Source organism: Seriola aureovittata, chromosome 21 (assembly GCF_021018895.1).
Source record: "Seriola aureovittata isolate HTS-2021-v1 ecotype China chromosome 21, ASM2101889v1, whole genome shotgun sequence".
In the NCBI taxonomy this organism is placed as follows: Eukaryota; Metazoa; Chordata; class Actinopteri; order Carangiformes; family Carangidae; genus Seriola; species Seriola aureovittata.
The window spans coordinates 2,068,741-2,093,038 of NC_079384.1; the positions used below are offsets into that span (position 1 = coordinate 2,068,741).

At 39.3% G+C, this 24,298-nt stretch overlaps 1 protein-coding gene across 3 annotated transcripts in view; it reads left to right on the forward strand.

Moving 5' to 3' along the window:
- Positions 1-24,245, forward strand: part of myocd (myocardin) — a 128,779-nt gene extending 104,534 nt beyond the window's left edge. For all 3 annotated transcript variants that reach the window (XM_056365442.1, XM_056365443.1, XM_056365444.1), the window contains 10 exons: positions 6,694-6,878; positions 7,978-8,082; positions 8,181-8,503; positions 8,696-8,852; positions 8,930-9,469; positions 10,045-10,542; positions 10,690-10,836; positions 11,225-11,353; positions 19,480-19,537; positions 19,729-24,245. In XM_056365442.1, coding sequence (XP_056221417.1) covers positions 6,694-6,878; positions 7,978-8,082; positions 8,181-8,503; positions 8,696-8,852; positions 8,930-9,469; positions 10,045-10,542; positions 10,690-10,836; positions 11,225-11,353; positions 19,480-19,537; positions 19,729-20,345 — 2,759 coding nt within the window. In that variant the 3' untranslated portion in view covers positions 20,346-24,245. The remainder of the gene's footprint in view (positions 1-6,693; positions 6,879-7,977; positions 8,083-8,180; positions 8,504-8,695; positions 8,853-8,929; positions 9,470-10,044; positions 10,543-10,689; positions 10,837-11,224; positions 11,354-19,479; positions 19,538-19,728) is intronic.
- Positions 24,246-24,298: the final 53 nt, after the last annotated feature.

The following is a 24,298-nucleotide window of genomic DNA, read 5'->3' on the forward strand; positions in this document are numbered from 1 at the left end:
GAGAAGCAGATCCAGGCTGCGCAGACAGATAAATCCTCAGGTAGTGACAGATACAGAGGTGGGCGTAGAGGAAGCAGGTGGATGTGCGGCCCCGCAGGCGGAGAGACAGACAGGCGGAGAGACAGACAGGCAGAGAGGCGGCAGCCAGCGAGCGGCAGACAGGTCGGTGAGTGACCGCCGAGGAATGCTCTCGTGCTGGAAGAGCCTCTCAGTCTCAGATTTACACAGCCTGTACCTGTTTACAGCAGAGCGCCTGCAGAGCGCCGCATCAGAGCCGAGGCACGCCCTGACCCGACGACACGGAGCCGCACTCAGAGCTTCGTGCTGTTAGTGTCATTTAGAGCATAGTGATGAGAACGCGTAGACCTGTCTGCACTGAGCGTGCTCTTAAATCCTCACTGTGGCTGTGATTAACGGCCTCCATGTTGTGCAGGCCGGTTGGGGGGGGGGGGGGGGGGGGGGCTGCCATGTCTGCAGCTCTCTTCTTTAGCTCCGACTCACGTCGCCACATTTTCACATATTCACGACGAAGCGAACTGAAGTGAACCCCAGATCTTATCGATCCCTGATGCTGCAGAGCAGAGCGCTGTCGTCTGGAGCGGCGAGTGATGCCAGTGTACAGTTGCTGCTCGTCTGTAAGAACAAACACGGGGACCTGGGGGGGGGGGGTGATGGGGAGGGGGGGGGGTTATGGGGGGGACTTGGACTCTCGGCCAGGGATTTGTTGAATGATATCTCTGGCACCGTTTGCCATTTCACAGAGGCTCCAGCCTCCAGATAAACTGCTGGTAAGTGTGCGGGGGAACGGAATCCAGAGGCCCGGCGAGGCCCTATCAGTTTCTAGGAGTCTGTCACAGATAAGGCGGCAAGGAGCGACGCAATTGGCCAGCTCGCTTTTTTTAAAAAAAGGGACTTTCAATTGGCTGTTTATCTCTTGATTGCAGGCGGTGGCGCAGATGGAGCAGGGCTGCAGAGACTTGTGTTTGTTAGTACACACTTTCTTACGCCCACACACTCCATGTCTTATCATCACCCCCCCCCCTCACCAAAAAATGAGACATATTTGAGGGCGTCCTCCTCCTCCTCCTCCTCCTCCTCCTCCTCCTCCTGCTGCTGCTGCTGCTGCTGGCTCTGCCCGGCTGGAGATGGACATGGCACAGGGTCTGTGTGTATATTACCCAGGGAACATCTGGTGTTTATTAGGCTATTGAAGAATCCGCCCCGGCCTCTCAGGCCTGACTGGCGTGTGGCCTGCATGGGAGCACACTGTCTGCTGCTGGCCACAGGTCTGACTCACACACACACACTCACACACACACACACACACACACACACACACACACACACACACACACACACACACACACACGCACGATCTAATATTTCCTCATAAAGATAACAGGGCTGTAGCTGCAGGTCCACCGTGCTCGTGTGCACGTCAGAAGCTTTCATCCTGGGTGGATGGAAACACGGAGGGAATGACTCCCCGCCTAATGCACCATACGTCTCCGCTCTGGGCGCCGTGTTTACATCAGCAGGTATATGTACGGCGTGTTTTTAATACGGCTGCACAGTGTTTAAAGTGTCTGTAAGCCGGCCTCACGGTCACCGGCTCGTGTTACAGCGCGTCCCGCAGCCAGAGAGGTTTAAACACGCTGAGCTCCGTGTGTCTCCGTGACGACCAGTCAGGCTTTAAATCAAGCCGGTGTGTGACAGGTGAAGCTGGGGGGGGGGGGGGGGGGCGGGGCAGAGTGAGACAGCTGAGCTATAAACAGAAGGTGATGTCATCCTGCTGGTGGACGCCAGCGGATCACCGCCGTGACCACGAGCAGCTGATGCCCCCCCCGCCCCACCTCCTTTCACTGGACACTGGATCAGCTGATTTACCCCCATCCCTCCTTTACTAAACTCGTCCTCCCTCTCTCCTTTTCTTCCCTCCATCCTCCAGGCTGCTTTCAGTCTCTCTGTCCTCCCTTCCTTTTCTTACTTCAACCTCCTTTTCTTTCTTTCTTTCCTTCTGTCTTTCTTTGTTTTCATTATCTCATCCTTTTCCCACTGGAAATTCTTTCTCTTCCATCCATCTTTTCCTACTTCCATTTTTACTTCAACTTTCTTTTCTACTTTAAATCTTTCTTTATTTCATTGTCCTCCTACTTTCCTCCTTCTTGACATTTGTTCCTCTGTTCCTTTATTCTTCCATTTCTTCATCACATCTTTCTTCTCAGTTTTTCTTTCCTTTCTTTTCTCATTAGTCTGATTTTTCCTTCCTTCATTCTTCCCTGGTTTCCCTTTTTAATATTCCCCCTTTTTTTCCTGAGGTATTTCCTCCTTCCTTCCCTCCTCTCTGTCCTCTCTTCCTCTTCCTCTTCCTCTTGTTTCAGATTAGATTCTGATTTGACTGAGACATGAAGCCAAATCTTTTCTGTATCTGAGATTAAGGAAGTTTAATGCATCATATGAATCTTACCTTCATTCTGATGTTGGATTATATTTTTATGAACTTACATTTTCATCCGACTCCACCTGAGTCTCTCAGATCTGGATCCAGTTCAGTCCCTCACAAACACAGACATTATATTTGACCAAATAAGAGCTGCTGCTCTTTCTGTGTCTCGTATAAAGAGCCTGACTCAGAGCTCTCCTCGGTGTGAGGGCAGAGTCTGGGCAGACTGTGGGCCAACTCCGGCTCTGATTATTTATTCTGGATTTAACCGAGAGAGATTGAGGAAGGCTGGAAATCTCACCTGCTGCTGCTCTTTAATTACAACCTCCGTATTTATTGTTCCAGTTCTCAGAGTGTGTGAGTGCCGAGCGTCTGATATTACAACTGATCCAACACAGATTATTGATTGTTGAAGGCTGAAGGAAACAACAGCTGGATGCAGCAGAACTAAAGGGCCAAGATGAAATGATGAAATGAAAATAAACAATCAGCGGAGGTGAAACAGACGGGACTTTAGATAAACGGTGTGATTTGATTTTACAAGGAATTTTGGAGCAGAAAGTAGAAATAAAGTATTATGATCATTTTATTATTTACTTAGAAAATACAACATTCTTCTTATTGAAGAGAAAGATTATTTATATGTAAAATGTATGTGCATTTATCATATACTGTCATAGAATCTTTGGTCTTTGCAGGAGGTGAAACTTCTGCAGTTTATCAGTGATGGAGGAAATATTTTCATTCTTTACAACGTCAGATATTATCGTCTGAAAATACACAAACACATTTTCTCCATTTAAAGTTTTAGTGAAGTAAAACTGAAACTGTTTCAAAGAGGAATAAATGAAATATTTATTGTTTGTTTGAGTTCGTTGTAACGTTAGCTCGTCCGTTAGCCGTTAGCTTGAGCAAGAAGGAAAACCACTTTGACAGGGTTGTTAGCATCTGTTAGCGAGCTAACCATGTGATTGATGCAACCGATCTGGATGCTGGAAGTGAGTGGAATAGTTCAGGGTTCTGTTGAGACCAGGATCCAGGTTCAGGCTGTGGTTTGTGTTTGGATTAAATGTTGGTTTGAATTTTCTCCTCAAACTTTATTCTTTCAAAGTAAAAGTAAAATGACTGAGTGTGTTGCAGGTCGGTCCCTGTCAGTGTCATTCTACATTATATTATCATGTGATTGTCAGTGTCATTCACGTGTCAGCAGCATGTCACTGTCTTCATGTGGCGTTCACACTGTACCGGTCTTGAACAGATGTCCTCAGTCTCTCCTTCAGTGCAGCATGTTCAGTCATGTGATCACGGTGTGTCGCGGTCGTGTTGCTGACGGTCTGGTCCCCCTGTGTGTTGTGCAGACCCGGTCTCAGACGGCCCCCCTCTGGAGGCCCAGCTGAGGCTAAAGCGAGCCCGGCTCGCCCAGGACCTGAGCGAGAAGCTGGCTCTCAGGCCGGGGCCCCTGGAGCTGGTCCAAAATAATATCATGCCCCTAGACTCAGCCGACACAGAGACAGGTACCAGCAGCTGTGTGACGCAACGTAACACACCTGTAACACCTGTAACACCTGTAACACCTGCTGCACCGCAACCTGTGTGTGTCTGTGTGTGTGTGTGTGTGTGTGTGTGTGTGTGTGTGTGTGTGTGTGTGTGTGTGTGTGTGTGTGTGTGTGTGTGTGTGTGTGTGTGTGTGTTCAGTACAGAGCACTCTGCTGGAGACTGTGATCTCCTCAAACAAGCATGTACTTTAATGACTTCACTGTTCAACTTCAACACAGTCACATCACCTCACCAGAATGTTTATTACAGATGTTTGATGAACTTTATGTTCCTAGAGAGAAAGATAGATAAATAGATAGATAGATCTTCTTTATGCCAACCTGGCAACAAGAAGTTAGTTGTGTTTGGAACAGCTGATCACTGATCTACTCTGCTCAGCATTCATGAAAGTAATATTAATAAACAATAAGTTACAATTAAAAAAACCTTTTCTAAAGTGAGATTTATCAGTACTCAGGGACAAACTTCACGTTTTATGACTTTCACAAAGAACGAAAAGTTATTTACATTTCTAAAACATGTTTATTCAAAAAGCATCTTCAAGTATTTACAAATCCATATAGCAGAGTCAAGTGTTTGGGAGCTCCGACTCCTCCTCCTCCTCCTCCTCCTCCTCCTCCTCCTCCTCTCTCCTCTCCTCCTCCTCTTGTGTTTGATGTAAGGGAATGCAGCGCTCCCTCAGACCCTGTGAATTAATGCTGTATGAAGCGTCGTCGCTCTGTTTGTCCAGAACATGTTACTCTCTCTCTCTCTCTCTCTCTCTCTCTCTCTCTCTCTCTCTATAGCGTTCTTGGCAGCGGGACAAGTGTTTTCTGAGACTGGTGGTTTTGAGCAGTTTTATGTTTGCCCCTTGAGCCTCCAGTAAACATGTTGCGTAAAGGAGGCGGGCTGCAGTCAGCTGGTTTACACTACCTCTGCAGGAGGAGGCCGAGCGCCGTTTATTGAGACGAGCAGCAGCTGTATTTGGATCCACCCTTTTTCTTTAGAAGTGTATGTTTTGAGTTCGAGTGCGTCCTTGTGTGGGTGTGTGTGTGTGTGTGTGTGTGTGTGGGTGTACCTGTGTGTACTGTATGTTTGTACCCACCTCCTCCCCTGTTTTGAGCCACCTCCACAGTTTCATGACAGCACCAGGCCGCTGCGTCCCCCTCACCCCCCCTCACCCCCCCTCACCCCTCACCCCTCACCTTACAGCCCCGCAGCCCCTTACACAACACTCCCAGCGATGGTTTCAACCTCTGTCCGGTAGTTTTAGAAACTATGTGACCCTCTGTAGCTTCTGAGCCAGCCACTTGAAAAGCGGAAGTGCACACGGCTCACAGACTTCCTGTCATTCTGCCGTCTCAATCTCCCGCTGACACGGAGTCGACTTAAAGACTCATGGAAAGTGTCGGAGAGTGTGTGGCTGCAGAGAGGGAAGGAGTTAAACATGAACAGGTGGGAGGAAATGGCATTCAGGACAATGCTGTGTGTTAAGCTCCGTCAGTGTGTGTGTGTGTGTGTGTGTGTGTGTGTGTGTGTGTGTGTGTGTGTGTGTGTTGCGAGGTCACTGAGTTGCACAGAAAGAGCCTGGTGCTGTGATTGAAACCAGGGTCTGTTCCGCGCTGTCACATGTTTGGATACAAAAAGAGAATCTTATACCTCTACACACACACACACACACACACACACACACACACACACACACCTTTGCCACCTCCCTCCCTCCCCTCTGTCAGATAGCTGCTCTCAGCTCCTCCAATCAGAGCGGCCTTCGCTATCGGCCGCTCCATTCAGCTGCGTGATGGAGGTAAAGTGGTCGTGTCAGTGTCTCACCCACGGAGCGTAACACCTCCGGGGCTGAGAGAGCGGCGAGGTGTCAGTGACACACAGACAGGCAGAGTGTGAACGCCACAGGGAACACACATCACATACAACCTGCAGCCGTTTGTGATGTGCGATCCAAGATCACATATTCAAAATACTCCTTTAGTTTTCTTGATAAAGACCTGGTGCACCTTAACTCACCTGACTCTGTGAACGACTCACAGCTGATCGATGGACATGAAACACTTCACCGGTAATTGATTGGAAAGATCGTGGAGAACTCTTCATTTATCTCCATAATCTCAGACATTTAAGATACAATCAGAGGAACCTGAAGTTTTTCTCCTCAGTTCAGTTGCTAAGTTCTATAGTATAAAGCCAAGATAAGGAGAAACATTAAAATACTACATTGTATGAAACATTAAGGAGAAGAATTAAGGGTGTTTTGTGCAGCAGTTTTTATTTTAAGGAAACCTTGGCCTTTATCTTTAATTGATGTAGATGTTTACTTATTTATTTCATTAGGAACAACTTGTCCGCACACAACCACAGCTCAGCATGAGCGCTGCCTGACAAGCTGAGGCCAGGGTGAGATCAGGAAGGCAGCGCGTCCGTCGTGTCGACAGTGACAGTAAAGAGACGCAGGTCAGAAAGATTTTTACTGAGTCGATCTGTCACGGTGCAGGAAGCTCGTGGAAATGATTCGCTCGTGATGGAGCAAGAGGTTGTAAACAAAACCTGCACGTGATCCGAAACCTGAACTGTAACATTATGACTCACGTAAACACCTGTCAGTGACCTTTGACCTACTGTATGTTCTGTACTTCAGTGAGAACACATGATATTTTTACTGATGCAAATGAAACAAACAGTGTCTGTGTCTCCTACAGTGAACCACGGTAAGTTCCCGAAGCAGGACGACTCGTATGCGTTCGAGGAGGACAGCAGCAGCGACGGTCTGTCTCCTGAGCAGCACCACAGTGACGAGTCGCAGGGCTCGGCCTGCCCTTCATCAGAGGCTGTGGGCAGCACGCCCTCCTCCTCCTCCTCACCTGCCCTCACCAGCCCCCGACAGGTAAAACAACAGATGTTCTCCTCCTCCCTCCATCATGTCTTTCACCCGTGTGTCCTCAGCTGTGGTCGTCCTGCCCTCCTGTGGCGGCAGAGTGAACTGCACCCGCCCCTGTGTTTCCACTGACCGTTGGACTGAGCTGAACTGGGCAGGTGTCACATTCCCGCTTACCTTTCACTCATGATGACCTCATTCCAACGGTCGCCACCGGCAACGGTCACTTGACTGAAACTGGTGCCAGAACAGGGTTGTTTAAATCCAACTCCCACTGTGTGTCTGCAGAGGAAACAAACTGTCTCCATGACAACAAAAAACAATGTCACCAGAACCAGTAAAAACATTCAACTGGTGGATTTTTATTCGCTGTGATTTCACTGTTCACTGTTTGGCACCAGTCGCAGTTTCTGCTCCACCAGACACAGAAACAAACCTGTGGGAGTGTTTCTGTGTCGGGTGGAGCTGGACTGAGGACGGTGATGTTGGTCCAGACTCAGACAGATGTTGGATGACCATGAAATGTGGTGCAGATATTCACAGTTCTCACCTGGTGCGTTTATATTCTTTGACTCTTTGTCAAATGTCAAGTAAAATGGGAAACAACACAATGTTGAATTATTCCGCTGAAAGGAAATCAATCATTACATATTAAACTATTGGATAATTACTGATACGTTAACTTAAGTATTTTAATGTTGCATCAGGCTGCAGCACCTTCTCTTTACAGCATGAGATAATTACATGTTGTTTTATAAACTGTCGGTTTCTTTAATTTACTGCAAAATCTTGTAGCAGAGTGGAAATCTGAAGTGGCACAAAACTAAAACTAAAACACTCAACTAAAGTTCCTTTAAACTGTGACCAAACACCTGAGAACTAATGACATGAAGCTGTTTGTTGTTTCAATTAGCAACTAATCAATTGAAACGATAAACATTAATGAACACGAGTGATCTTTCTCAAAATTATTGTGAAAATAGAATCAGGCCTAAAGGGCGTTACATGGTTAATATACATTACATTGTTCCAGTTTATTTCCATCCACATTTACAGTTGGCTTCTCCTGTGATCAACAATCATGTGTGTTGTTTCTATTTGTGAACAGGGGGGGACAACCAGAGACCCACCTGATCAAAGCCAGGATGAAGGACTGTCTGGTGCCAACAACAGCCAGGCCACTCCCCCCATACCTGTTCCTGCTATCGTCAAGGTCAGCTGACTCTACACAACGCTGATCTTCATCCTTTAGATTTCAAACACAGTTCAGACCTTCAGCTCTCACTGTTTCCTCCTCTCTGCTCCGCACAGTCCAAGACGTCGGACAAGAACCGACACAAGAAACCCAAAGATGTGAAGCCCAAAGTGAAGAAGCTCAAGTACCACCAGTACATTCCTCCAGACCAGAAGGCGGAGAAGTCCCCTCCGCCCATGGACTCGGCCTACGCCCGACTGCTGCAGCAGCAGCAGCTGTTCCTGCAGCTGCAGATCCTCAGCCAGCAGAAACACTCTCACACACACACGCAGACGCAGCCGTCGCAGCAGCACACACACACTCCGCAGACGCAGGCCCAGTCTCAGCAGAGACAGCCCGCCTTCAGCTACCAGCCTCACCCGCCGGCCCACGCCCACAAGTGAGTCACACTCAGCGAGGAAGGAATAAATCTGACAAAATAACATCAACTCAGCACTCTCTCTCTTTTCTGGAGTTAGACGTGTGTAGACTGTTAATAAACGATGCCTTATTGAAACTGGTAGAGAGTTTCTGTGTATTTGAACTGTGTGTTGCTGTCAGTGATGAATCCACCTCTCATGTCTGATTCCAGAGGATCCGGTGAGCAGATATCAGCCTGTGGCTCCTCTGGTCCGTCCAGCTCAGCCAACAGTAACTCCCCCTCTCCGGTCAAGAGTGCGTATCCCAACCAGAGTAACATCTCACCGGTCAAACCTGGGCCCCTCCCGGCCAATCTGGATGACCTAAAAGTAGGTGTTAACTCAGATAAACGGTGTTAACTGTCCAAGAGACTCTCCGTCTGATCCGTGTCTGTTTCCTCTGTAAGGTGTCAGAGCTCAGGCAGCACCTGCGTATCCGCGGCATGCCTGTGTCAGGTACAAAGACCGCCCTCATCGAGCGACTCCGGCCCTTTAAAGACTCCAACGCCGGCTCCTCGCCCTCAGGCTCCTCCGACATCACCACAGTCACCTTCCCTGTCACACCCACAGGGTCCCTGTCCTCCTACCAGTCCCCGTCCTCCTCCAGCGCCCTGTCACAGGGAGGGTACTACCCTTACCCCAGCACCTCCTCCACCCCTCCCATCTCTCCGGCCTCCTCGGAGCTGTCCCTCAGCGGCTCGCTCCCCGACAGCTTCAGCGACGTGCCCATGTCCTCGCCCACGCAGTTCGCCCTGCAGCCGTCCCCGGCCCAGCTCAGCATGGAGGACGGCGTGGTGGGAGGAGGGGGCAACCAGGGCGGTGGAGGACAGATGGCGGGGGAGGGCGGAGGTATGGAAGGGCTGGAGGCTGAAAAAGATAAAATGTTGGTGGAGAAGCAGAAGGTGATCGAGGAGCTGACGTGGAAGCTGCACCAGGAGCAGAGACAGGTGGGTGACGACCGGCTGTTTGAATGACATGACTGCACAGGCAGAGTTTACCTCTGTGTCTTATGACAGGTCAGTTCTATAATCAGTGAAGTTAAATCCAGTTTCTACTTGAGTCGCTGATAAAAACGAGCTTCTTCTGAGTTACCACAGGATGTAATTCTGCCATGGAGATGTATGGCACATTATATAGCGCACAGTGAGTGTGTCAGTGTAACGTAAGAATGTAAAATGTGCACCACATATATGTTAACTTTACAGAGCGTGTCCATATTAAAGGAGCAGAACAAGCAGCTTTGTCCCCTTCATTCATTTTATAAAAGCTGCTTTTCCCCTGGAGGACTGCAGAGAGGAGCTGCACTCGGGTTTTAATTTAGAAAAGGAAGAAAGAAGAAAAGAATAAATAAATAACAAAGGAAGGGAAGAGAAACTGATGAACTTAAAATTAAATTAATCCTTAGTTTGACTGAAGATTTTGAAAGAGAGAAAGTATTATAAGGAGGGTGAAGGGTTTAGATACACGACAAAACATAGACGTGCTGATTGACACATTAACCTCACCTGTCTGCACCTGATAGGTTGAAGAGCTGAAGATGCAGCTCCACAAGAGGAAACGCTGCTATGGAGCAACACAGGACACCGTCCCTCCCCCGTCTCACCCCCCCATGCGCCACCAGCAGACTCCAGCTATGATGGGTCAGCACTTCTTTGGTGTGACCATCAAGCAGGAGCCCATGTCCCTGTCCTCCAGCTGCCCCTTGTCCTCTCCCAAGCAGCTCAAGAGCCCCCCTGGCAGCTGCATGGAGGACATGGGGCACTGCAACACCTCTGTCTCCACCCTGGGGGGCCCCGTGGGGCCACAGTGCATGGACGCGGCCCCTTCCTCCGGCAGCCCCTCCGCCATGCCTGCGTTCCTCAGTCCTCAGTGCTCGCCACAAGACTCTCCCAACGGGAAGTCCTCCAGTAGTCCCCAGCCTTCGTCTCCTAACAACCCCTACCTGCTGTCACCTCCGTTGGGCAGGGACGGCTGCGGTCACCCCCACCCCCCGGGCAGCAGCAGAGCACGCAGCATGCAGGTACGAATCCCCCTGCTCAAGCTAATGCTAACGTAAACACGCTGATATTTAGCAGTTAATTAGCAGAACTTTATCCACGTTTCCTTCATGAACACGCTTTTGTCTGTTGAACGTGTGTTTTATGTTTAACCTTTGACCTCACCGCAGCTCCAGCAGAAGAGTGGAGGTCAGCCTGTGAACTGCTCTTATCCCTCCGACCAGAGAGGCCTTCAGGGAGTGTTTCCCAGCTCAGCCGACTGTGGCCTGAACCACGGCGGCTCGGCCAAAGCCGAGAACCAGAACATGCAGCCGAAGGTAAACGGCACGTCTCCATCCAGTGTGTTTGAGTGTTGTCACGTTGGTGTTTTGTTTTTCATCTGAATCACCTCACAGTCACGTAACCGTTTTCTCTCTTCCATTCATTTGTGACCTGTCTGACTCTTATATAATTGTCTGTTGTGATGAGGTTCATTGTCGTGTTTCCACTCTTTAAGAGTTCATCTGTTTTCATGACATATTCCTTCACATCACTGACTTCTCCTTCACAACAACACAACGCCAACCCACTTCTGAGAGTTAAATATTTGATGTGATTATTCAAACATGAGGGCCTTATTCTTTTATCTGCTCTATACTCATATTTGCTAAGCTCCCCTATTCTAATTCCTGGGCTAATGTTACTTTTCACCTATGTCTCATGTAGATGTCAGTATTGCCCTCTCCTCGGCATGTTGGCCAAAAGAGCCAGGTCTCTCCCCCCGCCTTCAGTAGCTCAGATTCAGATGCATCTGACTTAAGACAGCCCCCATGCTATGAGGATGCAGTGAAGCAGGTAAACTCAAACCCGTGCAAAAGTTCAGTAGATGATGGCTGGCCACAGATTTCATTTTAACTATTGGCGTTGCTCTAATTCTACTTTTCTTCCATCTTTTTTTTTGTCCATCAACTCTGTTTGCACCTTTTTCATTCATCCATTTGCTTTGTTTACTGCACTAACTGTTCACTCTTTATCAAGTCTGGAGCACACAGGTGCTGTACAAATGTTTGTCTGACGGCAGCTGTAGTTGATTTAAACAAGCAAATGAATTAATAAATGTTTTTCAATACACTGGCCAGGCTGCAATTATCAGCCGATATTAGCTTATTGCTGATTATCAGTAATGGCACAGAAATATCCAAGGGCGTAAGTTTGGTTTCAACATTGGTGGGGTCGCAACAACCCCACCACCCCTCCAAAACAAAGAGATTTTAATGCCGTCAACCAAACTGTTTATTAACATATAAGATCTGAATTTACATTCAGGAATGCCCATATGCAAATGTAATATATGTACATGTGTTGAATTTCCATAAAATCATGTTTGTATTTAGAGTATAGCCTATATATGTAAAAATTACATATGAGTCCAGTTAGAAATTGGAACAATATCATATATTGACATATATGTCTAATAACCATCCCAAAGCCTGTCAGTATATGTTCATTAGATATGTAAATATAAAAGATATCTTTATTAGAAATGATTAAGAAACACATATACAAACATATACAATTTTAATAGGCATGTTGTTTCAATAAAGTTACATTTTATTATGAGTATTTAATATATGTTATAAATTTATATCTTCATATATCCAAAGGATTTATATATCATATTAATATATCCTCTCACTGTGAGGTGAAAGCTCTAAACCACCATCCTACCCAATAAAAAAAGAATATTAATGTTGTATGAGGCATAGAAAAACGACATAGTATAGTAAGGCATAAAAATTCATAAAAATGTCATAGTATAATAAGGTATAAAAAGTCATAAAAATGACATAGTATAATAAAGCATAAAAAATGACATAGTATAGTAAGGCATAAAAATTCATAAAAATGTCATAGTATAATAAGGTATAAAAAGTCAAAAAAACGACATAGTATAGTAAGGCATAAAAAGTCATAAAAATTTCATAGTATAATAAGGCATAAAAAGTAATAAAAACGACATAGTATAATAAAGAATAAAAAACGACAGTATAGTAAGGCATAAAAATTCATAAAAATGACATAGTATAATAAGGCATTACAATGTCATAGTATAATAAGGCATAAAAATGTCATAGTATAATAAGGCATAAAAAGTAATAAAACGACATAGTATAATAAAGAATAAAAAACGACAGTATAGTGAGGCATAAAAATTCATAAAAATGTCATATTTTAATTAGGCATAAAAATTCATAAAAAAACGACATAGTATAGTAAGGCATAAAAAGTCATAAAAATGTCATAGTATAATAAGGCATAAAAATGACATAGTATGATAAAGCATAAAAAATGACATAGTAAGTAAGGCATAAAAAGTCAAAAAAACGATATGGTATAGTAAGGCATAAAAATTCATAAAAATGTCATAGTATAGTAAGGTATAAAAAGTCATAAAATGACATAGTATAATAAAGCATAAAAAATGACATAGTATAGTAAGGCATAAAAATTCATAAAAATGTCATAGTATAATAAGGTATAAAAAGTCATAAAAATGTCATAGTATAATAAAGCATAAGAAATGACACAGTATAGTAAGACATAAAAAGTTGTAAAAACGACATAGTATAATAAGGCATAAAAATTCATAAAAATGTCATTGTATAATAAGGTATATAAAGTCATAAAAATGACATAGTATAATGAAGCATAAAAAATGACATAGTATAGTAAGGCATAAAAATTCATAAAAATGTCATAGTATAGTAAGGCAAAAAAATTCATTAAAAAGTCATAGTATAATAAGGTATAAAAAGTCAAAAAAACGACATAGTATAGTAAGGCATAAAAATTCATAAAAATGTCATAGTATAGTAAGGCAAAAAAATTCATTAAAAAGTCATAGTATAATAAGGTATAAAAAGTCAAAAAAATGACACAGTATAGTAAGGCATAAAAAGTTATAAAAACGACATATTATAGTGAGGCATAAAAATTCATAAAAATGTCATAGTATAGTAAGGCATAAAAAGTTATAAAATGACACAGTATAGTAAGGCATAAAAATTCATAAAAATGTCATAGTATAATAAGGTATAAAAAGTCATAAAAATGACATAGTATAATAAAGCATAAAAAACGACATAGTATAGTAAGGCATAAAAATTCATAAAAATGTCATAGTATAGTAAGGCATAAAAATTCATAAAAATGTCATAGTATAGTAAGGCATAAAAAGTAATAAAAACGACATAGTATAATAAAGAATAAAAAACGACAGTATAATAAGGCATAAAAATTCATAAAAATGTCATATTTTAATTAGGCATAAAAATTCATAAAAAAACGACATAGTATAGTAAGAGATAAAAAGTCATAAAAATGTCATAGTATAATAAGGCATAAAAATGACATAGTATAATAAAGCATAAAAAATGACACAGTATAGTAAGGCAAAAAAATTCATAAAAATGTCATAGTATAATAAGGTATAAAAAGTCAAAAAAACGACATAGTATAGTAAGGCATAAAAATTCATAAAAATGTCATAGTATAGTAAGGCAAAAAAATTCATTAAAAAGTCATAGTATAATAAGGTATAAAAAGTCAAAAAAATGACACAGTATAGTAAGGCATAAAAATTCATAAAAATGTCATAGTATAATAAAGCATAAAAAACGACATAGTATAGTAAGGCATAAAAATTCATAAAAATGTCCTAGTATAGTAAGGCATAAAAAGTTGTAAAAACGACATAGTATAGTAAGGCAAAAAAATTCATAAAAATGTCATAGTATAATAAGGTATAAAAAGTCAAAAAAATGACACAGTATAGTAAGGCATAAAAATTCATAAAAATGTCATAGTATAGTAAGGCAAAAAAATTCATAAAAAAGTCATAGTATAATAAGGTATAAAAAGTCAAAAAAATGACACAGTATAGTAAGGCATAAAAATTCATAAAAATGTCATAGTATAATAAAGCATAAAAAACGACATAGTATAGTAAGGCATAAAAATTCATAAAAATGTCATAGTATAGTAAGGCATAAAAAGTTGTAAAAACGACATAGTATAGTAAGGCAAAAAAATTCATAAAAATGTCATAGTATAATAAGGTATAAAAAGTCAAAAAAAACGACATAGTATAGTAAGGCATAAAAAGTCATAAAAATGTCATAGTATAATAAGGTATAAGAAGTCAAAAAAAACGACATAGTATAGTAAGGCATAAAAAGTCATAAAAATGTCATAGTATAGTAAGGCAAAAAAATTCCTAAAAATGTCATAGTATAATAAGGTATAAAAAGTCAAAAAAACGACATAGTATAGTCAGGCATAAAAATTCATAAAAATGTCATAGTATAGTAAGGCATAAAAAGTAATAAAAACGACATAGTATAATAAAGAATAAAAAACGACAGTATAGTAAGGCATAAAAATTCATAAATATGTCATATTTTAATTAGGCATAAAAATTCATAAAAAAACGACATAGTATAGTAAGGCATAAAAAGTCATAAAAATGTCATAGTATAATAAGGCATAAAAATGACATAGTATAATAAAGCATAAAAAATGACATAGTATAGTAAGGCATAAAAAGTCAAAAAAACGACATGGTATAGTAAGGCATAAAAAGTCATAAAAATGTCATAGTATAATAAGGTATAAAAAGTCATAAAAATGACATAGTATAATAAAGCATAAAAAATGACATAGTATAGTAAGGCATAAAAATTCATAAAAATGTCATAGTATAGTAAGGCTAAAAAATTCATAAAAATGTCATAGTATAATAAGGTATAAAAAGTCAAAAAAATGACACAGTATAGTCAGGCATAAAAAGTTATAAAAACGACATAGTATAGTAAGGCATAAAAATTCATAAAAATGTCATAGTATAATAAGGTATAAAAAGTCAAAAAAACGACATAGTATAGTAAGGCATAAAAATTCATAAAAATGTCATAGTATAATAAGGTATAAAAAGTCATAAAAATGACATAGTATAGCAAGGCATAAAAATGACATAGTATAGTAAGGCATAAAATTTCATAAAAATGTCATAGTATAATAAAGAATAAAAAACGACAGTATAGTAAGGCATAAAAGTTCATAAAAATGTCATAGTTTAATTAGGCATAAAAATGACAGTATAATAAAGCATAAAAGATGACATAGTATAGTAAGGCATAAAAAGTTATAAAAACGACATATTATAGTAAGGCATAAAAATTCATAAAAATGTCATAGTATAGTAAGGCATAAAAATGTCATAGTATAATAAGGCATAAAAATGACATAGTATAATAAAGCATAAAAAATGACATAGTATAGTAAGGCATAAAAAGTCAAAAAAACGACATTGTATAGTAAGGCATAAAAAGTCATAAAAATGTCATAGTATAATAAGGTATAAAAAGTTTTAAAAAATGACATAGTATAGTAAGGCATAAAAATTCATAAAAATGTCATAGTATAATAAAGAATAAAAAACGACAGTATAGTAAGGCATAAAAATTCATAAAAATGTCATAGTTTAATTAGGCATAAAAATTCATAAAAAATGACAGTATAGTAAGGCATAAAAAGTCATAAAAATGTCATAGTATAATAAGGCATAAAAATGACAGTATAATAAAGCATAAAAAATGACATAGTATAGTAAGGCATAAAAAGTCAAAAAAACGACATAGTATAGTAAGGCATAAAAATTCATAAAAATGTCATAGTATAGTAAGGCATAAAAAGTTATAAAAACGACATAGTATAGTAAGGCATAAAAATTCATAAAAATGTCATTGTATAATAAGGTATAAAAAGTCATAAAAATGACATAGTATAGCAAGGCATAAAAATGACATAGTATAGTAAGGCATAAGATTTCATAAAAAAGACATAGTATAGTAAGGCATAAAAAGTCAAAAAAACGACATAGTATAGTAAGGCATAAAAATTCATAAAAATGTCATAGTATAGTAAGGCATAAAAAGTTATAAAAACGACATAGTATAGTAAGGCATAATAATTCATAAAAATGTCATTGTATAATAAGGTATAAAAAGTCATAAAAATGACATAGTATAGCAAGGCATAAAAATGACATAGTATAGTAAGGCATAAGATTTCATAAAAAAGTCATAGTATAGTAAGGCAAAAAAATTCATAAAAATGTCATAGTATAACAAGGCATAAAAAGTAATAAAAACGACATAGTATAATAAAGAATAAAAAACGACAGTATAGTAAGGCATAAAAGTTCATAAAAATGTCATAGTTTAATTAGGCATAAAAATGACAGTATAATAAAGCATAAAAGATGACATAGTATAGTAAGGCATAAAAAGTTATAAAAACGACATATTATAGTAAGGCATAAAAATTCATAAAAATGTCATAGTATAGTAAGGCATAAAAATGTCATAGTATAATAAGGCATAAAAATGACATAGTATAATAAAGCATAAAAAATGACATAGTATAGTAAGGCATAAAAAGTCAAAAAAACGACATTGTATAGTAAGGCATAAAAAGTCATAAAAATGTCATAGTATAATAAGGTGTAAAAAGTTTTAAAAAATGACATAGTATAGTAAGGCATAAAAATTCATAAAAATGTCATAGTATAATAAAGAATAAAAAACGACAGTATAGTAAGGCATAAAAATTCATAAAAATGTCATATTTTAATTAGGCATAACAATTCATAAAAAACGACATAGTATAAAAAGTCATAAAAATGTCATATTTTAATAAGGCATAAAAATTACATAGTATAGTAAGGCATAAAAATTCATAAAAATGTCATAGTATAGTAAGGCAAAAAAATTCATAAAAATGTCATAGTATAATAAGGTATAAAAAGTAAAAAAAATGACATAGTATAGTAAGGCATAAAAATTCATAAAAATGTCATAGTACAATAAAGAATAAAAAACGACAGTATAGTAAGGCATAAAAAGTCATAAAAATGTCATAGTATAATAAGGCATAAAAATGACATAGTATAATAAAGCATAAAAAATGACATAGTATAGTAAGGCATAAAAAGTCAAAAAAACGACATAGTATAGTAAGGCATAAAAAGTCATAAAAAACGACATAGTATAGTAAGGCATAAAAAGTCAAAAAAACGACATAGTATAGTAAGGCATAAAAAGTCATAAAAACGACATAGTGTAGTAAGGCATAAAAATTCATAAAAATGTCATAGTATAATAAGGTATAAAAAGTCATAAAAATGACATAGTATAATAAAGCATAAAAAACGACATAGTATAGCAATGCATAAAAATTCATAAAAATGTCATAGTATAGTAAGGCATAAAAAGTTATAAAAACGACATAGTATAGTAAGGCATAATAATTCATAAAAATGACATAGTATAATAAAGCATAAAAAACGACATAGTATAGCAATGCATAAAAATTCATAAAAATGTCATAGTATAGTAAGGCATAAAAAGTTATAAAAACGACATAGTATAGTAAGGTATAATAATTCATAAAAAAGTCATAGTATAATAAGGTATAAAAAGTCAAAAAAATGACACAGTATAGTAAGGCATAAAAATTCATAAAAATGTCATAGTATAGTAAGGCAAAAAAATTCATAAAAAAGTCATAGTATAATAAGGTATAAAAAGTCAAAAAAACGACATAGTATAGTAAGGCATAAAAAGTAATAAAAACGACATAGTATAATAAAGAATAAAAAACGACAGTATAGTAAGGCATAAAAATTCATAAAAATGTCATAGTTTAATTAGGCATAAAAATGACAGTATAATAAAGCATAAAAGATGACATAGTATAGTAAGGCATAAAAAGTTATAAAAACGACATATTATAGTAAGGCATAAAAATTCATAAAAATGTCATAGTATAGTAAGGCATAAAAATGTCATAGTATAATAAGGCATAAAAATGACATAGTATAATAAAGCATAAAAAATTACATAGTATAGTAAGGCATAAAAAGTCATAAAAATGTCATAGTATAATAAGGCATAAAAATGACATAGTATAATAATCCATAAAAAATGACATAGTATAGTAAGGCATAAAAAGTCAAAAAAACGACATAGTATAGTAAGGCATAAAAAGTCATAAAAAACGACATAGTATAGTAAGGCATAAAAAGTAATAAAAACGACATAGTATAATAAAGAATAAAAAACGACAGTATAGTAAGGCATAAAAATTCATAAAAATGTCATATTTTAATTAGGCATAAAAATTCATAAAAAACGACATAGTATAGTAAGGCATAAAAAGTCATAAAAATGTCATAGCATAATAAGGCATAAAAATGGCATAGTATAATAAAGCATAAAAAATGACACAGTATAGTAAGACATAAAAATTCATAAAAATGTCATAGTATAATAAGGTATAAAAAGTCATAAAAACGACATAGTATAGTGAGGCATAAAAATTCATAAAAATGACATAGTATAGTAAGGCATAAAAATATCATAGGATAATAAGGCACAAAAACGACATAGTATAGTAAGTCATAAAAAGGCTTAAAAAAGTCCTAGTATTCTTGGTTACATTTTCATGGGATTTTTCAACAGAAATTATTAATTCAATAGTAACATCAACTACTGGAAAGTGTTTCATTTATTTTGATTTTGGCGGTTTCAGTTCTCCATACCTGGAAGGTGAATAGAGCATTAAGTGTAGTTAGAAAGTCAGTGCTGGAGCATAGTTGTGATAATTATAATGAAAACTTTTCAGTCAGATGTTAGGATCCATACAAACTCTCTCTGTCTTTTTTGGTTGAAAGTAATGAAAAATAGTTCAATCTAGTTAATATCAACCAATAATGGTCTGTTTTACAGAACCTCTGATTCAACTGCTTAAAAGCTTGCATCTGATTCATAGTCCTTTAATATAACTGGATAAAAATTTTAAATCTTTTAAACAATGGTTCAATTGATTAAAAAAACATCACTTCTTTATTATCATTACAGCAACTGACCAGAAGCCAGCAGATGGATGAACTGTTGGATGTTCTCATAGAGAGCGGAGGTGAGTAGAGATTCAATAATTAATGTTGGTCACCAGGAGTAAAACTGTAACTGTCACTGCATGAGAGTAAGTGTAAAGTCTATGTGTAAATCACTCGGTGCACTGGCTTCAGATTTCACCCCACACTCTGGTACCAGGTCTCACTTCCTGCTGTGACCCTCTCTCCTCTTCCTCTCCTCTTCCTCTTCAAGAGATGCCAGCTAACGCCAGAGAAGAGAGGGAGAGGTCCTCTGTAACCAAAGTTGTGCCTCACATTACTGTGTCCCCAGGGTGTCCCGGCCTCCTTATCCCGAGGTTCCACCGTCACTATGAACAGCTGTACCCCACCCAGCCCCCTTACGACCACTCGGCCAATCACATCGCCGACGGCCACCTGGAGACTCTGCTGGGGAGTCCGATTGGGCGGGGAGGGGAAGTGGCCCTTCTTAAAATGGCTACCGAGGATGGGGGCCTGGAAGACGAAGGGAACAGAGAGGGCGAAGGGTACGGCAGCCCCCACAGCCACCACCGCCATCCTCACCATCCGCCGCAGGACAAACTTGTGACCAGCAGAGATCAGATGGACACCCCGCTGTCGCCCATCAGCGCCAAGGCGTCCACCTTCCCCGAGGTGCAGGGGATGGTCAGCATGACGTTCAGCGAGACGCCGTGGGAGACGATGGAGTGGCTGGACCTGATGCCGCCCAGCTCCGCCACGGCCTTCAGCGTGGCTCCGCCCACTGGCCCCAGCATCTTCAACACAGAGTTCCTGGATATAACAGACATTAACTTGAACTCTGCTATGGACCTGCACCTGGAGCACTGGTGAAAGCAGCATCACCACAAGTGCCATCCACCGTCACACACCAGCTTTAAAAGCGGACTGCTGATATCAGCTCCGCCCACAACCAAAGACCAATCGAATTCTTCCTTCAACAGCTTCAGTCCAAGTACCATTTCCTTCCTGTTATAATCCAGTGGGACATCTGAGGTTTATTATATTTTGACTTATTTTCTCCACATGAGTTTCTCATGTCGTCGTCACCAGAATCCAAAGACAAGGTGCGTCTTGGCGCCATCGCACAACCGCCACACGAATATGAACATGGGCGCATGAAGGATTTTCTACACAATGGAAGGACGTGATTACTGTGCTTTACACCTTATGCAACATCAGTGTTATGCCACCTAGACTTGAAGACACATTTTGACAATCATTGTAAACTTTCTGAGTCTATGTTTGTATTACTGGAAAAAAAAAAAAACGAAAGGAATTACAAGGTGAATTGGAAATGCTTAGCGTGGCCATTTTTGTAAATAGTATCATAACATGTACTGACAGAGACAAGTTGACGTCTGCATATTTTGTCAGTGGTGTGGGAGAGGACACACAGACCACAGATCAAGTGTTTTATGTAATCGACTCCTCATTTGATGTAAATATGACAAAAAAATCTCACTGTGCACCTCTAGCTTAATACACATTTGTCACAGTTTGCTTCAACTTAGAATATGTGTGTACAAGTGGTTGTCATTCCTTTGAAGGTCCATTTTTTTTTTTTTAATACGAGTTTCTTTTCACCATTTGGCCTCTTTATCCACAGTATGGAGAGAAATGAATGTCTTATTGCTTTAATTGGCGGATAAACCGTGCCTTATTTTTATTATACGACTTTTATACCAATTCCCCCTTTACAATTTTATATGAATTTACTATTCCCTCAAAGCTAATGACAGATATGAATATAGTAAGCTCCTACATGAAGTCAGTTTTTCTTTTAAATCAGACGAATGTTAATGAAAAATGCATCTTCATCTCTATTTTTTATAAATTTCACCCTCTGTCTTCAGGCCAATCACAGTTATTTATTTTGTGTTTTTTATATTTATACTTTATCCTGTATTTATACTGGCATTCCCTCCTAACTGATTGGAGCTCTGTTTTTGATTTTAACGGAAATGAAAACTCCAGTGCCAACATTTTTTACATGAAACCAGTTCTCTTAAAAATGTGATGCAAAGTGAAGGAACCGCTCTGAAAAGCCATGCTGTCTGAAAACACTTAAAGAATCATGTGAAGTGGAAATGCCCATTCTTAGCACTTGTGAATAGGAAAATGTAATATATTCAGACCTTTACTGTGAATACTGCATATAACACAACACGACACAAACCCGTAATGGAGCCAGCCTCGACACACAGTAGTTAGCCAAATGTGAACGTTTTTAAAAACACCATTTTTAAAGTTGTAGTTTCGGTCAGTAATTGTCTGTTTTTCACACATGTAAAAACTTGAAGGAATAGTTTCACATTCTGGGATTTACACTTAGAGTTAGATGAGATCATTGATACCGCTCTCAAATCTGTCCCGCTAAACACAAGGCTACAGCTAGCGGCTAGCCTGTTAGCTTACCTGGCTAACCTAGTAATAAAATCTGCTTACTAGCATCTCTAACAATGAGCTCTAAATGTCATTCACTGTCCTTGGCAACATGTTGAGCCTTTCCAAGATAAGCTAACTAGGGTTACATTGTAACATATAAGCTAGCTCTAGTTAGCTTATCCGTCACTAGCATCTCTAAAACTCTAAAGCTCACAAATCATCATATTTAATACACAAAAGCACAAATTATTGTCTTTGTACAAGAAGTGCTGGTAGTTGGTTTTGTTACTAGTTCACTCTTAATGCTAAACTAAGCTAACAGTCTCCTAGCTACAGCTACATATAGAGTGCTGCAGGGAGGACGTATTTTTGAAGGCTAACCCTGAAGTTAGCATCACCCTGGTTCCCTCCACAAAAAGCCAATGGGAGTTTTACATTGTCTTTGACTCTGCTTAAAGAAGTCAGGACTGGGGTATTTACTGACGTATTTTATGTCTGAGAATAAAACGTGAAAACGTCTTGAGCTTGTGTTAAACACAGACCTTATTTCAGCCATTTAACCAGAGACCTCACAACGAGGGAACCAGAGGTGCTACGATGCTAACTAACGTCCAGGTTTTAGACTCACTCCTGCACTCTGGCTGCTCAAACTCCTTTTAATCTAACTCTCGTTATTTCCCAAATGTCACACTATTGCTGAGTGCATTGGCCAATAAATTTCTTGCATTTACAGTTGTGTCCTCTGTAAACATGAGTCTCATTTTTTGTTCTGTTTTGACCAAATATTGCTTTGTTTCTGTTACTTATGAAGTGTTGCACTTATAAAATGGTTTTCTATGGTTAGATGTCTGCTGTTAACACCCACCCTGAATATTGATATTCTTTATTCTCTGTCTTCTGTAAGAATATCTACTGGCCTTTATTTTTAATTTTATTTTATCTGGGTTCATTTCACAACAATTTTTCCCTAATCAAAAGAAAAACACGTGACAGAAGCTTCCATGTTGCTTGGCCACTGACTTGCTTTACTATTGTAAAAACAGTATTTGCCTGCATCCCTGTATACTACAGAAAGAAAAGCAATAAACTTATCACTGCAAAATAAAGTCAGTTACCCGTTTTATTTATGTCTGATTCACAAGAAGCACACCGTTCAGGCTCTTCATCTTTTCCATGGGAACTTTATTTGTAATCCTCGATAAAGATACAATATAATATTCATTGCCCTTAATATTATCTTATAATCTAATATGAACATTCTAGTAAATTGCAATTTATACAACATGTACCCTGGAGATTCTTATTCACCAGCGGTAAGTTAGCTTCCTGGAGACACATCCCATGAGAGACGAACAGATCTGGAGACTGTTTGCACTGAAACAAACTTCTGTTGTGTTTAATGTGTGTGTGTATGTGTGTGTGTGTGTGTGTGTGTGTGTGTGTGTGTGTGTGTTTTTCTCAGGGGTTTGCACAATTTTTCATCACAGAAATTAAATGGAAAGAACAACAGCCGACAGAACTCTCCCACAGAGAGAATCCCGTCTGGTCGACGATGCATGTCCACCATCTTGGTTGTAATGTTTCACCCTCCCGAGTAAGCCACAGTTATTCAGTCAAGTTCGCTGTTAACTGAGTGAGTGACCCTGACAACAGTGACCATTTTCCAAGATGGCTGACAACTGTAGAGGCCTATGTCATAGGACTTTTAAGTAAAACATCAAGGGGAGCGCCAATGATTTTACAAATGAACTTCAGTTTACTCATCACGATGGGCTCCAATACGCCTGTTATTTCTTTTTGTTTTGGAGCTGGTGCCCTACGAATGGCTGTGTTTTTAATCTGCCTCTTTGCAACTTCATTAAAGTACAACACTAACATTGCCGGAGTGTCCCTTTAGTTGTGGCAGTTCCTTTAATGTAATGAAATAAAATGCAGGAAAGCCTTTAGGGGAGGGAGATGACAAAAATAAAATAAAAATCAGCAATGACAAAGGCTAAAAATTTATTTTTTCCACATTAAAGGTTGAGTAAGTGATTCTGCAGACAGACCACACCCCTGCCTTCAGTGCTCCTTCAGAAGCTCCACCCCCAAAATCATACACATGCATCACCATGGCAACAACACACTAGCGGAATCCACAGCGTCTTATACGAAACACAGGACACGCACACAGATAACAGAATCCAAAACACACTAGAGTAAAAACTATTGAATTTGTTGTTGAGATTCTTTTTACAAAACTACAGTCCTTAGCTTCTAGCTTACAGCTAAGCAGTATTACTTTCAACTTTTACAGTTTGCACGTTGTACAAACATCATGATGTAGAGCAAATGAACCCTAACCCCTAACCCTAACCCTAACCCTAACCCCCCCCCCCCCGTCCTGTGGACGAGCATGA